The sequence below is a fragment of the Dermochelys coriacea genome, chromosome 6 (assembly GCF_009764565.3).
Source record: "Dermochelys coriacea isolate rDerCor1 chromosome 6, rDerCor1.pri.v4, whole genome shotgun sequence".
Classification (NCBI taxonomy): Eukaryota; Metazoa; Chordata; order Testudines; family Dermochelyidae; genus Dermochelys; species Dermochelys coriacea.
Window position 1 is genome coordinate 87,542,743 of NC_050073.1, and position 17,265 is coordinate 87,560,007.

The following is a 17,265-nucleotide window of genomic DNA, read 5'->3' on the forward strand; positions in this document are numbered from 1 at the left end:
CTCAGTGTAGCTCAGGGGTCTCAAAGTCCAGGCCCGAGAACCTCCCCACTGCAGCCCATGGAGGAGAGACGCATGCAGCCATGCTGCTGGCTCTGTCTGCTGCAGGCGCCGCCCCCCACAGCTCCCATTGGCTGGAGGAGAGTGACGGAGATGGCATCACTAGTTGCCTGGCAGAGTCAGCCATGGAGGCTGCATCTTTTTTTTCCCACAATGAATATAAACAAGTAAAAATACCAAACACAACTATCTGATGCACACCTTGCTGCAATCCTGAAGGTTTCAACTGCTCAGTCACTGAGGCCAAACGTCAACAAACTGAAAGAACTGAAACGTTGCCAAGTGTCTGGCAAACACTAAAACGCTCTCTGGCAGGCGAAGAATTGTATGAAGTTGTATGACAGTTTTATTATTTCTAAGAAATTTGGAAATCAAAAATACAATATAAACGTTTTCTTTTCTGAATGCCACCTTCAGTGACATCACTGGCCCGGTGCAGTTTGAGACCCCTGGTGTAGATGAAATCTTTGGAGAACTTAGCTGTGAATTCCAACAAGTCTATACTGTGCATGCATGAACTCAGATTTTCAGAGGCTCACAACTTAGCCAAACTTAGGTGGACTTTCACAAATATGATTAAAAGGCACATCCTTGACATGAGGGCAACTCCCCTGACAGATGTCAAGTTTGTGCTCCAAAGCATGGAGGAGCTAGAGATTCTCAGTGAAATAGATGTAAGAATTCTTAACAACAAAACAAAACATCATTTTTCCTAACCTCATTCTGAGAAATGGCTGAATAACTTAGCTGTAACTCTTTGTTTAAAAAAACCAAACAAATAAAACTGCTTAGCCTGAGGCAGACACCCAGCATGGAATATTTCAACCCAAGCAGTTTGGTAAAACTAAGCAACTGAAAACTAGGTTGTCTAATGTAAATTGTCAGGCAACCTTACCTATAGGCATGTTTTTCAGCACAGCCTATAATAATAATGTGTGTTTGATGCAATATTGAGTTGTGTGTTTTTAGCACTCTAGGTTATAAAGTTTAGAGAGGGAGGTTTACAGGGAATAAGCTCCGCTATTATTGACAGTCCATGTACTAACCTGAATTTTTTTTTTATAAAAGTGGCAAATCTATAGCTGGATGTTAGATAATCAGCTCTGTTAGTATAATTTCAAGGGCTTGTCAGAGAAAGATGAGCTTCTCTTATTGCAAAGCTTATTCTGCATCAGTGGAATTAGCTTCCTCGGCTTCAGAGGGACTTGTTTTTTGTTTTTGTTTTGTTTGTTCCAGATCTCTTCCTTTTCCTCCCCCACCCCACCCCCAATGGAAAAAGTGTTGACAGCTCTGTCTCCAGCACTGTAAAAGAATGGAGAGAAAGTACCCATCTAGAGAGAGCCCCAGAAGGCTATTAACCAACTGGGCAATGTGATGGACATGAAGAGATTGATGCATCAGTTCAGCATGGTAGCAGCTGAATCTGACAAAGAATCTGGATTCTCAGGTTTAGAAAAAGATAATTAACTTTCCTCCTGTTGTTTCCTTTAAACTTCACAGTTTGCTTAACAAACATATCTTTTTACAGTTCAGAAAACTCATGTGAAAGGGTGGGAGAACTTTTGTGTATAGGGCAAGTTTGAAAATCCTGTGACTACTAAAATCTTCAAAGCCAAGCTTTATACTAAATATATATCTAAAGCTAATTTTGTCAATCTGCACGGTACTGGGGCTTACTTGAGTCTCTACTTCTAATGGGCATATTTTTCATTTTAGCTACAGTCTAGAAAAAGGGGCTCCTATCTGGTCCTTGCATGACCTATTGAGTTACATGTGACCAGAATGTCAAACAACCTGTTACACTAGAAAGTAATTTTTGTAAGGTTGATTAAAATGGCACATCCACATAGAGTTTTAATACACACCAAAACTATGCAATGATCTTTCCCTTTCATTAGAAAAAATAATTATTTGTGAAAGGTGAGTGATTGAAGGAGATATGAGGCCCTGGATACAAAACAGTCACAGCAAACTGGCAGTGCAAGATTCTGCAACACTGTCCTTACCTTAGTATGCTTTAATAGATTGAATAGGCATGAAGACAAAATACAATCTTTGGCCTCTCTGAGACCACACCAAGGGTGCCAGTTGTGAGGAAAGGTCCACATAAAAAATATCCATCACTGAAAATTACTAACTAAAATCAGAGGCCACTGAGCAGCCATCAGACAATGAATGAAGCCCATATTAGTGGTGTCCAAAATCAGATTAGCAGCATTATATACAATCTGATTGAACAGTATGGAATCGGGAAATAAGTGGGAGGTTAGAAAGTGTGCCGCATATAAAACAACTAATAACTGGACTTTGCATCTACCAGACGGAAGTTCAGGGTGTCTGAGTTCTGTGGAGCTGACCAACTTGGAGAATATGTTGAATGCATTGTGTTGGAACACAGAGGATGGGCCCTGGCTGTACTCACTGGCCACAAGCAATTCCTTCCCAGCATTTTCTCCTGTGGTCGTAAAGAAAAATGTACTGGTCAAGCAGGTGGGGGAGGGGGAATAATAATAATATATTGGAAAATATGTTTCCCTTTGGAAAGGGCTTTGCAAATAACTCTTTTAAAGGGTGATGTTCATCTAACTCGTTGCTACACTCATAGAATCATAGTATCAGTAGAAGATCTATTAGAGTCTGTGCCTGGCCAGAGGCAGGCTAACATCAGCAAGACAGATCAAACATAAGATTCTTAATGCCTCATATACCTTTGTTAAATCTCTTTATTTAAAGGGATCCTGGAAAGATAAGACATATTTAGAAAAAATACTAATTACCTCAGATTATTTAAATGAAAGAATTTTAGAAATCTAATGTACTTTCTTCATTGATGCTTTACTACTCCTAGGAGAATTCTATGCCAAAAAATTTAAAATGCTGTACAAAATATTTTAAAATTCTGCAAACTGCATATTTTATTTGTCAAAATAACACAATATTAAAAAAATGCCAGTTTCAGTTATTCTGGTAATATATTTCAAAATACCTGTCAGCAAGAATGTCTGTAACACTACAGATGACAGATTCAGGAAATGTTTTTTGACAAATAGATTCCTTACTAGGCATAATAATACAGAACTTTGAGTAATAATTCATTTAAACTACAATACAGAAACAGTGCAAAGGCTTGTGGGAATTACTCCTAATGGAGAAGCTGAGGAAGAAGGAAGTAATTGCTGGGAAGGAATTGCTGGGAGTGCACGTGGAGGGTTGTTGAGTGTGGGTGGGAGAAGTATGGAGCACGGCTTTTCTTGGGTGAGGAGAAGGAATTATGAGGGAGTTAGGGAGCTTCCCCCATGCAGATGCTGGTTCACCCCTAGCCTCTCCCATTCAGTCAGGCACATCTGCCACTGTCCCCATGTGGCCCTGCACCATGACTCCCATTCAGCCCCTGGCTCAATGCTGTCCTCCAGCTAGCTCCTGTGTCCTTGCCCCAGTCTCCCCCCCCACTAGCCTTTCTGAACCCCAGTTTGTGTGATCTCCCCAACACCCCGTGTGTCCCGCTCTGTCCATTCCCCCCCATATGTGGCCCCATGGGCAGGGTGCTGTGAGGAAGACCACCTCTCCCCCTCCTTCTCCACAGCTGGCTGAGCTAGCTGCCTTCTCTTCTGGCACCACAATGGCCCCTGGTGGGTGAAAAGTGTACCTGCAGTGCCTTCTTGGCCATATGTATTTCTGCGTTTGGGAGGGGTGGAATCTGCAGGGGACATGAATTCTGTGTGTGCGTGTGCGCAGTGGCGCAGAATTCCCCCAGGAGTATTTTACTCAGTGTAGACAGTGAAATTAGAATAGTTAGTTTCACTTGCTAGATCTCAAGTATTTAAGAAAGCTTTTGGATTTTGGGTTCCAAATAGTATAAGCAAATGTTAAAGTGTAATTCAAAATGAATAAAATATGAAACCATCTCTGCTTATATTTGTTTTTATCAAAGTTTTTTCTGTTCTAATCTATATTTTTGTGTCTAAATTAAGATGATTAGGAGCAAAATGTTAAACAATTACTAAATAAAAAGTAAATTTCAGGGCTTAAGTTGTAACAACTGAGTGAACTCATTAATTGATTAGTTTCTCTGCCACGTTCTGTCAGTCTATGAGCACATTGTAAGCCACTTGTGAAACATGTGCAACTTAAAATAAGGTGTGGGAGAAACCATGTTTCTAACTCTCTCATCAGAGCGGGACCAACATTTCTTCAGCCTTCCATCTGAGTGAAAAATTCCTGAAAATGCAGTGGGGAAAAATGAATGGGAAGCCTCCAAGGAGAAACCACAATCCAAGTTTAGACTTTCCTGACTTGCCTGTGAGATCTGACAAGCTCACAGCCCAGGCTGGCATGGCTGAAAGCATATCAGGTTAAACTTCAGTATTGATATCCGAGACAGTGAGGCTCTGTTAAGATGTGCAATGAAAGAGATGTCTGGAGTAGGCTTTTATAGGGAAGTCAGTTCTTTGATCTCCATGACATGCTCTCTTTAGCTTGACAAACCACTGTGTGGTTGTCCCCCCTCTTCCCCCCCAAAAAAAAAATTCTTGGATCTGTGGACAAACTGTTTAAGTAGATGCACAAAGCTCCAATCTGGTAGGGGTTAGGCAAGCTTCACCAACTGGTGCCTTCAGGGTGAGAGATGGAAAATGAAATACTGGCTTTCTTGTTATGCTAACAAACTTCCCAGGGCATGTTGCAAGCAGAACTTTACTGTTTTTTATAATATACCTAAGTTATAGAATGTTGTAATGTAGCAGAGTAAGGAAGAGAAATTAAGAATAAACAAGGAAGACGGTCCATTGTGTCATAGATCTTCATGTCCAGACCTCTTTATATAAAATAAAGAGGGAGTCATGTTAAAGTAAAATGGAAGACTTTACTTCAGTAAACAAAAGCAGTGGATATAGGTTAATGATCATGAAATGCTTTCCTGCCTCAACCTGTAATAACTAAGCAAATTGGAATATGTTAGGTCATCAACTGTGTTGGAATGGTCCTTTGTATACAGTGATCATTGCCAAAAATAAGGGGGTTTATTGATTTGTTGTCCCACACAATTCTTGGTGCAACTTTTATTTATTTATTTATTTTTAAATCCTAGGTTAGACCATCAGCATTCTGTCTCTTTCTCATCTGTTTCAGACCAGGCAAGCAGCTGTAGGAGAACTACTAGAACAGCACCATCCTCTTACATAGAAACACATATTAGCTGTGCAGATCAACTCTGCTGATTTTAAAGTGAAAATGTGGGCTACTATAATTCTGCTAAAAACAAGATGGAATTAATTCTGTTAAACTCAGTGCAATTTATCTGCGAAGCTTTTACAAGTCTTGTAAAAGTCACTCACCCATGCACAAATCCTTTCTGGACAAGTGCTGTTGACTGTTGCAAAATTTAAGCTTTCATTTAAAAAAAAAAAGGCTGTAAAGTGAGCTTTCCAAATGTGAATCAACTGAGATGAATGGAGTAACTTAGGAAAAAGGAGAATGATGCAAAGTGAGATTCTGGTAGGAGACGAAAGACCAGAGAACACAGTGTCGGGGGAAAATGAGTGACGGAAGGTGGAGGGAGGAAATGGACAATGTAGGAAAATATTTACTATGAGAGAGGAATCCAGGAAAGCAAAGAAGAGCAAGATAGCATGTAGAAGCATCAACCAGATTGAGGCCACTTTATTCTAGGTTTTGTACAAACATCTAGTATATGACAGGCCTTGCACCAAAGAGCTTACCCTTTAAAACTATGCTACCAGCTAGGAGAATGATTCCCCCTGCTTGTGTCACATACTCATGCTAGCTCAAGTATGAATAATAGTGTAGCCACTGTAGCACTGGCAGCAAGGCTGAACACAAACTTGCCTGAAATTGTTGGGTATTGTGCTTGGCATGGCTCAGCCATGCCTCTGCTGCTGCTACCCTTGCTACCGCAGCTCCATTGCTATTTATACTTGCGCTAGGTTGATGAGCGATAGCATGAGTATATGTACATAAGCAGGAGAATTACACCTCCTACCGCTTGCTGTAGATGTAGCCTAAGGCTTCAAATTCTACAGTCCATCTGTATATCTAAGGTATTTATGGACCCCCTATTACCATAGTCTCTGAGCACCTCACAATGTATTCATCCCCACACCACCCCTATGAAGTAGGAAGGTAATATTATCCCTATTTTCCTGATGAGAAACAGTTTCTCTGCCTCTAAGTGGTTTGCCCAAAGTAACACAGATCGCTTTTGGCATAGCAGGAAATTGAACTGGAGCCTCTTGAGTCCCAGGCTAGCATCCTAACCAGAGGATCATCCTTCCTCTGCTGTTTGCTGTTCATCAAAGCACTTAATCGTATGGTACAAAGTGGTTTGCTGAATACAGATGGACTCTAGCTCATGTTCAAATGCTTTGCTGCATTGGCATCTAAAAGACCCGCCATTAAAGGTAGATGAGACAAACAAGTGGGAGGTAGGGTAGATGTCTTAGGATAGGTTTAGCTGAGGGCACAATTTTGAGCTAAATTAGTATCAATGTGGTAAGTGATTTTTTTAATTAAATCAAGATGGTTCATGATACAGATATTTCATTTTTTTTAAAATTGGCAGGGATGTAACTTTAGGAAGGGAGGGGCGGCACAGGTGTTTTTCTCCCACAGTAATGGACTTTAAGCTTTTCAGCACACAGAGTTGTACCAGTTTAACCAAAGGTTTGGTGTTGAAAGGATGCAACTTTGTGTGTATGGCAGGTGTTTATCCTTGGGCTAGTAGGCGTTACTTCAAGTGCTAGGTTTTTGTATAATATATGGTTTCAGTAAATTTTAAAACAGCAGCACTTGTTAGTGACCACCTACTGTGTTAGAAATAACCGAAACTCTTTCAAGCACTTGCTGTAAGAATAGAAGTGACGGGATTAGAGTTTCTATGTCTCAACTAATATATAATTTAAACTTCTAGATAGAATGTTTGTGCAGAGTTCATCTGAATGTTTTTTTTAAAAATCATAACTTTAAGTGTTGTGGCTTTCTTTCAAAGTTTTCTGGACACTTGTAGTTATTATTCTCTTATTATATCCTCAAGCCCAGGGTTGCTGCCAGCTTGTGTTAGCATCAATAGGAATGCTAAAACGGAATGACTTCTAAATGTATTTGCTATTCAGCAGTAAATAGATTCTGAATTAGAGCTTGGTCTCTAGCAGTGTCACAAGAAGGGAAGAATGAATTTATACGAGGTAAAATCTACTCAGACTGCATTATAACTGGCAGCATTTAGCAACAGCGTCTACAAGCATTGGCACAAGGCTCACCTGTTCTGATAAAGCTTTTCTAACATTTTTTTCTTACACTGTTAGTTGTGATAATTCCACTTTTTCCACCCATACTTCTCAGGGAAGCAGTTCATCGCAGCTTCAGTCTTGGACTGTTCAGCCATCTTTTGAAGTGATTCCAGCTCAGCCACAGCTAGTGTTTCTTCGTCCAGCCATCTCCCCTCCCATTAACTCTCATCTTGTTGGTGAAAAGACAAGTGATTCTACTAATTGCCTTCCCATCCTGAACTCCTATGCAAAGACTACATCACATCCCTGCAAAAGAGATAGTGTCTGGGATCTGGAGGAAAGAAGGAGAACCAGTGGACAGAAATGGCTTTGCACAGATATTAACTACTATGTCCAATAAGACTAGTTTATTGCCCCCTAGTGCTTGCCCCCAAGTATCACCGGACTTTAAGCCTGCTCAGGATTCTACTCAGCAGAGTTCTCCAGCTGTGATGGCAAGTGGAAAAATGTCAACTATTGATGGCTTTCAGTATGTTTCTACTGACAAACAAAAGGCCCCAGGTTTGATTCCCTTTTCCCCTACTGGACTCCTCCAGATATCAGACTGCAAATCTTCTGAGATGGAGAATCCAGTACATCATATGGTGCAATTCGCAACCTGCAGCCCACCTTTGGCAGCAGAAGAACTTTATACTACTCCTGAGCTATTGTTGCAGCAGCAACGCAAGCGCAAGCGCTTTCAGAATACCTTTGTTGTGCTGCACAGGTCTGGATTGCTGGAGATCACCTTGAAAACCAAGGAGCTGATTCAACAGAACCAGGTAACCCAGATTGAACTGGACCGGCTGAAGCAGCAAACACAATTGTTCATGGAGGCAATAAAGAGCAATGCTCCTCTGGCCTGGGCAGAGCTAGCGGCATCGCTAACGGGGTCAGATAAAGCTTACAGCAGCCTTGTGGCTTCTCCTACGTATCCCAACATGTAGCGCAAAAGATGTATAGCTGTTCAAGTGATTCCAGTGCGTCTCTTCCTCTGTCTCAAGGTTTTACAAGAGCACTTTCTAAGTTTGAGACTGCTTTAAAAACTCATTCACTAAGCAGCATGCCATTAATAAGCTGTCCCAAATGCCAGTTGTGAGACTGGCACTAGGCTGGAATTAGTACTGCTTCATGTCACTGAGACTGAGCAACTGTGTTCTTCTTTAGACCATGAGGGTGTGAAAGTGCTGTGATGTGTTCCCTCTCTTATGATGGAGAACACTGCAAATGGCTCTTTCCTAGCAAGCTCCTTTTTTCACCCCCTACCTCCAGACAGCCAGTTCACAGAATGGGACAAAAGATCTAGTCTAGTGTAGCCATTTATGAATTGATATGGGAAGAGGAAACTGGATGGGTAACATGGTATCTCCAGCTTTGTGTTAATACTCCAAAGATATAAGGTGGTCTTGCTTTTGGATAATCACCACATTGAACAAATGGAGATCTGCTTGCATTAAAGCTGCACTCCATATGTTGTATTGCTTGAGCAAAGTAGGGGTGGGGAGGTGAAGGGTATATTAGAAATAAATGTAATAGTTCTAGGCAGGCCCTGTCAGCCTGCCTATTTTAGTTTCTTTAAAATTGAGAGCTGGGTGAAAATTTGAAAGCACTAGACATGCACTGGAAGTGTTTATTCCAAAGCAGGTTTATTTGTACTGCCCATTAATGGCTAACAACTGTACTAAGCAAGATGGCTTTGGATTTCCCAGGTATGCAATAAGTTAAACACTGACTGTTACTTTAAAAAAAAAAAAAGCTGTTATGTATTTTTTTAAAAATGCATTACAATGAAGATTCTTAGATTCCAAGGCCAGAAGGGACCATTGTGATCAACTAGTATGACTTCCAGTATAACACAGGCTATAGAACTTCCCCCAAAATATGTTCCTCGCTAGGCAGCTAGCAAGATCAGCTATGCATCCTTTGGTTTTTATCCAGTTTAGGAGAGACTCTCTTTTTTTGGCTGTGAAATCAGCTTGCTGAGTTGAAAAAAATGGTTGTACAGGTCCTAGAGTGAAACAAGCCCTGTTTTTCTTTTTATCTGAGTGTGTCACTAGAAGAGACACTGATCACCTTGGTGACATCTTCCCAAGGATATGACCTTGAACACTTTTTAATGTTCTCTTTTTAGTACGAGTATTATCATTCCCAACCCGCTAGTCTTGAAGCATGCACTTACACACTGATTCTGGTAGAGGCATTAGACCTTAGTGTCAGATGTACCCAACAGTCTTGTTTCAAAAACTGTTCTACAGACATCTTCATATTGTGTGAATTTGACTTGTCACTTTCATTTGTATTCCCTTCAACTTGAGCCATGTCTTTCAAATACTCCTCTATATAAGAGATTTAAAATATGCTAATATAAGAATGAAGTGAACAGTCTCTCCCATTCTAAATTATATGATCAGAGTCTGATCCCTTTGGTTTCACAATGTTTTTCAAACAAAACTTGCATTTCATGTGATCAGGTATTGCCTGGACATTCTTACATTCCTGTATGTATTTCAGTTTCTCAAAAAGAAACCTAAAAGCTTTCCAGTTAAAAAGTTTGAGTTGGCCTTTTGTCTTTAAATTCAGCGACGTGACCCTTTCATCCTTCTAATGGTCTCAAATGAACATTGCACGAGGTCCTAAAGAATTCTCCTACAGCATTACTGTAACAAATGCCTTAGGAAACTTTGGAGGTAGGAGAAGAGTTTTTCCTTTTCAGCACCTTACTTAGTTCACTGAAAAGGAGTTGCATACATGCCTCAAGGGGGGATGGAACACGAAAGTCAGACTTGGACTGGCCTCTGGAGCTAGAGAGAGATTTCCCAGATGGCCCCAAGACTCTGTTTCCCCTCAAAACCCAACTGAATGGAAGCTGATTAAGCACAATTCCAACTGTGGTGTAGAGCACCACCAAAGAAAGCGTGGGGGTGGGGAGGAGCAGTCGATGGGAATTTGGCCAAAATCTTATGTGGGTTTCATGTGTTGCCTCATATCTGAAGTTAGCTTGCTACTGTTAACACAAAGCATAGTGACACCAAATTCAAACAAGAGACTGTATATGGCAGGAGGGCATCACACACTCCAGGCCAAAGACTGACACCTGAGCCTGCTAGAGAATCACAAGAAAGTTACTGCAGTGGAGCTTCCAACCCCCTTTTTGAAAAGGAGTAAAGGTTGTTCCCTTGATCTGAGTGATACAGGTGTTTGTGTATGGGATTGCAGAGAGGGGAATAGACGTGAGCCACCTAGTCCTGCCCTCAGAGGTTCCTTCTCTTTCCTTGGAAGCTCTGCTTCTCCCATCTGAGGCTGTGGAAAATCCTAAATTCAGACCCTATTTATTAAGAATGACTGTTCTAAAATGTGAAGTGATGGATCTAGAATGAACTGTGGACATTTTAGAGATGAAGGGGAATGGGCGGGGGGGAATGACAGAAATTCAGTCCCAGATGATTGAAGGGAAGAGAGGATGGCTCCCACTTGCTCCACTCTAGTGGAGCAGAGAGGGCAGAAAATTGCCCTTCAACAGGATATAGTGTACTTCCTCATGTAGGAAAACCCGGGACAGTATAAATCTGCTGTAGCTCACACAACATCACAGGCTCTCTCATGAGGGGAGGGCCAAAAGTGGTATGCTCAGAGTTGATGGACCTTTCTAACTAGTGTAATTTTATATAAAATATATGTGAAGAATAGAAGTTCAGCAACTGTTTAGAAATCATACTGTTTGTCAGAATCCAAACTTCTTATTCAGTATGTACTGAATTAGAAAAATCTTCTTCTAAGCTACTGAATAAATCTGGGGTCACCTAGGAATCATGTCCCCAGATAAATTAGCAGTTAAGGTAATTAATGAAGTACTCTGAAGGGCGCTGATTGTTGATATACAAAAAGCTGTCAAATCCCAGTTTACTCATACGTCTTTTAGCTGCCTTTATTGCTGGAAGCCTTACTGAAGCTTTATATAGCAAAAGCTTTCCTACCCTAGCTGTAAGTTTAGTAAAATAAAAGGGCATGGAGCTATGGTGAGAGAATTCATTGTTTTTTAGTAGACTTCGTCTGAAGCTGAAGCCAGTTCTAAACTGAATCCAGAAACATCAGCCTCTTCAATCAAACAATTCTGTACGCATTGGCCCTGCAGGTTTTGGAGGTTTTTAAATCTATGGATCAACTACAATTTGCTGTAACAACCTAGGCTTAAACCAGAGGGCCTGAGCTCTGAAAGGTCTTCTAAACAGTTTCTGAGGCTTCAGCTGTTGCTCCTGCCACCAACTGGAAGAATGACAAGGAAAGGGGAAGGTTGATGGGTCAACCAAACTTCTGCTTTCATGCAAAAGTTTTTTAATAACTTTATACATGTTGAATTTTGAATTGCTTTCATGAAGTTTTTTTTTTAAACTTTGAAGACTCTGGTTGAATGTAAATATTTTCTGTACCTTCAAGTGCATTGCAAAATCTGAATACTGTAGTATAAGAACTTGATTACAAAATGTGATTTTTTTCTGTAAAGCTTTCTAGAGATTGACTGTGAAATATGAATGAAATAAAGTATGTACCTGAAAAATTGTGGGTTGCTATAATACTACTAAACTATGGAGTCCTTTACCGCAAAATACTCTGTGCAAACACACTCCTGGGGGAATTCTGTGCCACTGCGCGCACACCAAATTCATGCCTCCTCTGCAGATGCTTTTTTTCCCCTGCAGAAAATACATTCTGCTGGAAAAGCGCTGCAGTTACACCTTTTGCCTACCAGGGATTGCTTTGGAACCAGAGGAGAGGGCAACTGGCTCAGCCAGCCCTGGAGAGGGAGGGGAAGAGGCTGGTTTCCTTACAGCACCCTCCTGGCAGGGCCAGGTAAGGAGATACGGGGTATGGCGGGGACGGACAGAACAGTGAACAGTGGGCTCCTGGGGAGGTGATACAGGCTGAGGTTCAAAAAGTGTGGGGGGGGGACAGATTGGGGTGGGCACAGAAGCTAATGGGGTGACAGCATTGAGCCAGGGGCTGAATGGGAATGGGGGTGTAGAGCCACATCAGGGCAGAGGGTCCAGGGACACATGGGGACGGGGGAGGAGAGGTAGCTGGGGGGTGGGGACAGGGAGTTGAAGGGGATTGTGGCAGATGTGTCTGACTGAAATGGGAGAGGCTTGGGGTCAGCTAGAGTCTTCATGGGGGAGGCTCCCCAACTTCCTACCAATCCTTCCCCCCCCAAAAAAAACCCTTCTTCCCCACTTTTCTTCCTCTAAGTTCACTCCCAGGCTCCTTTCCAGCAGTTTCTGCCCTCTCCCTCAGCTCCTCCATTACCTCTGATTCGGCCTAGCCTTTGCACTGCTTCTGAGGGGTGCAGGAAATACAGTTCTGTATTGTAGTTTGAATGAATTATTACTCAAAGTTCTGTATTAATATGCCTAGTAAGGAATCTATTTTGTCCAAAAAAGATTCAGGATTTTTTTTGTCTGTATTAATAGACATGCTTTCTGACATATTTTGAAATAAATTACCAAAATAATTGAAATGGGCATCATTATATTGTTGTTTTGACAAGTAAAATCTGCAGAATTTTAAAATTATGCATAGAATTTTTAATTTTTTGGTGCAGAATTCCTCCAGGAGTAACAAACATCAGAACAGTGACGTGCAGCTGGTTCTGGAGCAATGGGTACCAATAAGTGGCATGTAAAAGCACGTCTCTACAAAAGGTACCACAGGATCTTTAATGTTAATCCATGCCTATTATTATATCTCCACTAAAGGGGGCAAAGGGTTTGGAAAAGAAGAGGTAAAATTAGATTTCTCACAACATTCAAAATACGTTGTAGTGAAAAATCCTGCACTGGCATAGAGATGGGCTAGATAATCAGAACAAATAATTTCTATCTCCAACTTCCATAATTATGTGAAAACTGCAAGAAGCATGCAGTCTGTGTAGGGGTAGACACCTACACTGATTGCTAATCTTGTCAGCCAAATGTGCAAAAGTTGAAATCGTAAACTGCTAATGTAGGTAATCTCCTCTCAAAGAGGAACAATACTTTTTTCAGGAGCCAAGAATTTCAGTCTCTTCCCAAGAAGGATGTTCTTGGATCATACAATCTATACAAATGCATCCAGCGTTTTCAGCCCTGACTTCAGAAAAATCAAGCTGCCAGATCAGTGATGTGGGGCAAATTCTGCTCCCAGTTTCCCCCACTTTGCGCTGCCCAAGTGCCAGAAAGGGAACAGAAACCAGCCACTGTCCCGCTGGGGATTATCCCAGCATGCAGGAGTTGCTCGCATCCATAGAGGCAGAGTAGCTGGCTATGTTTTTTCTCATTGCCCCTGCTGCAGAAGTGGAGAAAGAGAGTGGCTGCACTCTGGCTATCCATAGCTGGTATGTGTGTTTTTTTTGGGATATGTCTAGATGACAAAAAAGAATAATTTCCATTGATTTCATGGAGGGAGGGAGGGAGGAGAGAATGAATACAGAACAAATCTGGTCTATTTCTTGTTTTGATCCACTTCATCTATCTTTATACATCTTGCTGGCAGCAGACTGTGCAGTCCGACCGCTAGCCATCATCATCTCCTGGGTGCTTGGCAGAAGATGGTGCAGTATGACTTCTGGCCATCATCTTCTGCTGGCTGCTGATTAAAAGACAGTTCACTGCCGGTAGGACTGAATAGCCATAGACGAAACTTAAAAGTGAAATGACCTGGCTGAGCCACTCCCATGTTTGCCCAGGCGCCCCTGACCTCATCGAGGTCGGTTAAAAGAGCACCTTGGACTACGTCGACGATGGCTACCAGTCATACTGCACTGTCTGCTGCCAAAAGGCAATAAGCTGCTGCTGTGTAGCAATGCAGTACCGTGTCTGCCAGCACCCAGGAGACATACGGTGACGGTTAGCTGAGCGGGCTCCATGCTTGCCGTGGCATGGCGTCTGCACGGGTAACCCAGGAAAAAAGGCCCAAAATGATTGTCTGCCATTGCTTTCATGGAGGGAGGGAGGGAGGGGGGGAGGCCTGACAATATGTACCCAGAACCACCTGCGACAATGTTTTAGCCCCATCAGGCATTGGAATTTCTACCCAGAATTCAAATGGGCAGCAGAGATTGTGGGAACTGTGGGATAGCTACCCACAGTGCAACGCTTCGGAAGTCAACAGACACACTCCACCACCTACATGCACTTGGAGCATTTGTGTGGGGACACACACAATCAACTGTATAAAAATGCTTTCTACAAAACCGATTTCTATAAATTCGACCTAATTTTGTAGTGTAACAAGGCCCCGGACACAACTCCCAGAAGAAGTGGCTTATGGGAGAGTTGGCAAGGCTTTTTGCAAACTCAAGGGTCTTACGAGATTTTGACCCTTCCTCATACAACACCCTGGGGAATGCAGCTATTTCTGTATTCTCAGAAGAGAGGATGGGTTGAATGAGCAAACAGCAAGTTCTGATTGGAGACAATTTTCTGATAGCAGCCCTGCAAATCAATTTCCAAATGACTCCTGTGGCTCAAGAGAGGTGGTGGCTCCAACAATATGTGCAGAGAGCTAAAGAAAAAAACCATCAGTTTAAGAAAATTCATGCTGCAAATTTGTGAGAAGCTGTACTCTCCCATCCCCATAGTAGCTAGCTCTGTGCATTACTCCAAGATGCAGCTCATTGGATGGAGTGCAGTTTTGGGGTCAGAACTAGCGAGACAGAGTTATTCTTGAGACTTGGGATGAGCAACAGGTGGCAAAAGAACCTCCTATTGAGGAGGATGACTAGCTGGCATCAACATTACAGATCATGATGGTGAGAACTCTGCTTATCATGGAAAAGAGAGTGGTGACTGAATGTGGGTGCCAGCTATTCCAGATCATTTCAGGTCAGTTGGGTACTAATTCAGGGTTGAGAAGACCATTGTGCTTGACTAACGAAAGATCAGGCATTGCACAGATATCTGCTTCCTGTCCCAGAGTGACTGCTGGCATGGCATCCCAGTCTTTAAATTATACTACAACTTTGACCCTTTTATTTTTTCTGCTCGGCAGGGTGTTCAGCCATGATCATATATCAGGGTTTCTGATAACAGAATTCAGCTAGGACCTGATCTCTTCATCATCCTGAATATTCACTAAAACTCAACCATTGATTCTGTGCTAGCTTGCAGTATGCTTGTACGATGGCTTTTTCTGAGAGTGCTCCAAAGTGGGCTGCTAACACAGCAATCACAAATAAGTAAGTTGTGTCCAGTACTAATTGCACAAATAAAGGACTTCTGGGAAACTTGAATGTGCTTCATTAGAATGTAAAAACTCAACCAGATGTAACACCTAAATAGTGGCCAATGCACTACAGTGGGAGTAGGAAGATTAATTGCATTGTGGGACTATTTTACTGCTGTCTACACTGGCACTGTAACAGTGAAGAGCAACTTAAAATGGTTAGTCTTGCTTAGAGCAAGTACAGTGCAAACGGACCTGTGAAAGTCCATGCACCAGTGGGAACTGGCTTTCTAGGAGTTCCAAATATTTGCATTGTAGTAAGGCCAATAAGCTATTTTCATGAAAGGCTGAGGTGCAAAGAGAAGAGCACCTTGCGTGTTCACATTCTTATCTTGTTCATTTTCCCCCAGACAGATTTGGAGCAATGCAGTTAGGAGGGAACCGAGAGCTGCACTGCTGCCCCGTTATGACAGTCAGCTGTCTTATTTTTATGCTGCTACCAACCATCAGGGTGCAGTTTCTGAGGTTAGGAGTAATACAGGCAGAAAAATTAGATTTAAAGAGATGCTGATACCTGATTAGTTTGAGTAAACACTGAAAATCTTTGTTTCCTCCACCTGTATTTTCTCTTCCCTCTGTTCCTAAAAGCTTCTTGAAAACAGGATTTCTCTGTATTTTTTTTTAAATTCCACTGTTCCCTTTGCTTGTTTTCCACCTCTATTCCTACCCCTCTGAGCCATCAGAACCAGCTGCTGCAGAGTTAATTACAGTGTCACACACAAGCCTGTCAGTGGAAGCAACAGGAGCCGCTGAACTTCTACCAATAAATAAATAAATAAAAATTCTAGGATTTGTCTCGTGTCTCTTTTCTGTTCGAGTCAGTATCATGGGCTTTCTACCCATGGATCAGCACGTGCTACAAGAACCGGTGTGGTTACTTGTCTGACTGCACTAACAGCTAATCTGCTGAGATAACATCTAAGCAAAGAGCCAGGAGCTTTGCAAGGATTCAGTATCATTTTCTTTCTTTTTTTTCTCAGGCCATCGCATGCATCTGACATCAATATAGGAATAATCATTTGTGAGTCCATAATTTTTCAGTGAATGGCCCACTGCAATAATTTCAGCTCCCTTTCTTTATAGAATATGGACATCATAGGAACAGGCTTCAGTTTCCCTGGTGAAGTTTCCAGTTGCACTCCTACCCACTATTACTATATAAATTGGTCTAAACATTTCTAATCCACCCCTCTCTATGGGTATCTAACCTTCAGAACTACTTTAATCTGATCACTCAAAATCCCATGTGATAGGTAATATCTCACCTCATGTCATTAGGTTGTAATAATGTTTAGATTCCTAATATATGTTTTGGTTTTCTGTTTCTTCTCCAAGATTGTTGAGGTCTTTCTTTTTAACCTGTACAAGATCTTGGTCTATATTTGATATTATGGCATGTAATAATGTCTTCTCAATCTTGTTTCAGTAATTGCTATTGATTGTTCAGAATCTTGAAATTATAAATAAAATGTGGTGTTTTTTTTAAATCCCCTGCTGTTCTCAGTGCACCTGTAATTTTCCATTTCTTTCCCACATTCTAAACAATAACAATAAGTGAGAGATAAAATGAGAGAACTCTCAGAGAGGAGTAGTGGCCATATGGTTCATACTTAAATTCTCAGCAATTTGAGAAGATGAAAGTGTGTGTGGGGAGGGGGGTAAAATGAAGAAA

General features: G+C 41.6%; 1 protein-coding gene across 1 annotated transcript; it reads left to right on the forward strand.

The window, feature by feature from the left end:
* Positions 1–1,295: 1,295 nt before the first annotated feature.
* Positions 1,296–9,326, forward strand: CIPC (CLOCK interacting pacemaker). Its single transcript, XM_038404221.2, is given in 5 exon segments — positions 1,296–1,409; positions 1,412–1,504; positions 2,378–2,547; positions 7,414–7,698; positions 7,700–9,326. Coding segments are annotated over 5 exon segments (1,176 nt in total). The 5' UTR covers positions 1,296–1,369; the 3' UTR covers positions 8,288–9,326.
* The last annotated feature ends 7,939 nt before the right edge of the window (positions 9,327–17,265 follow it).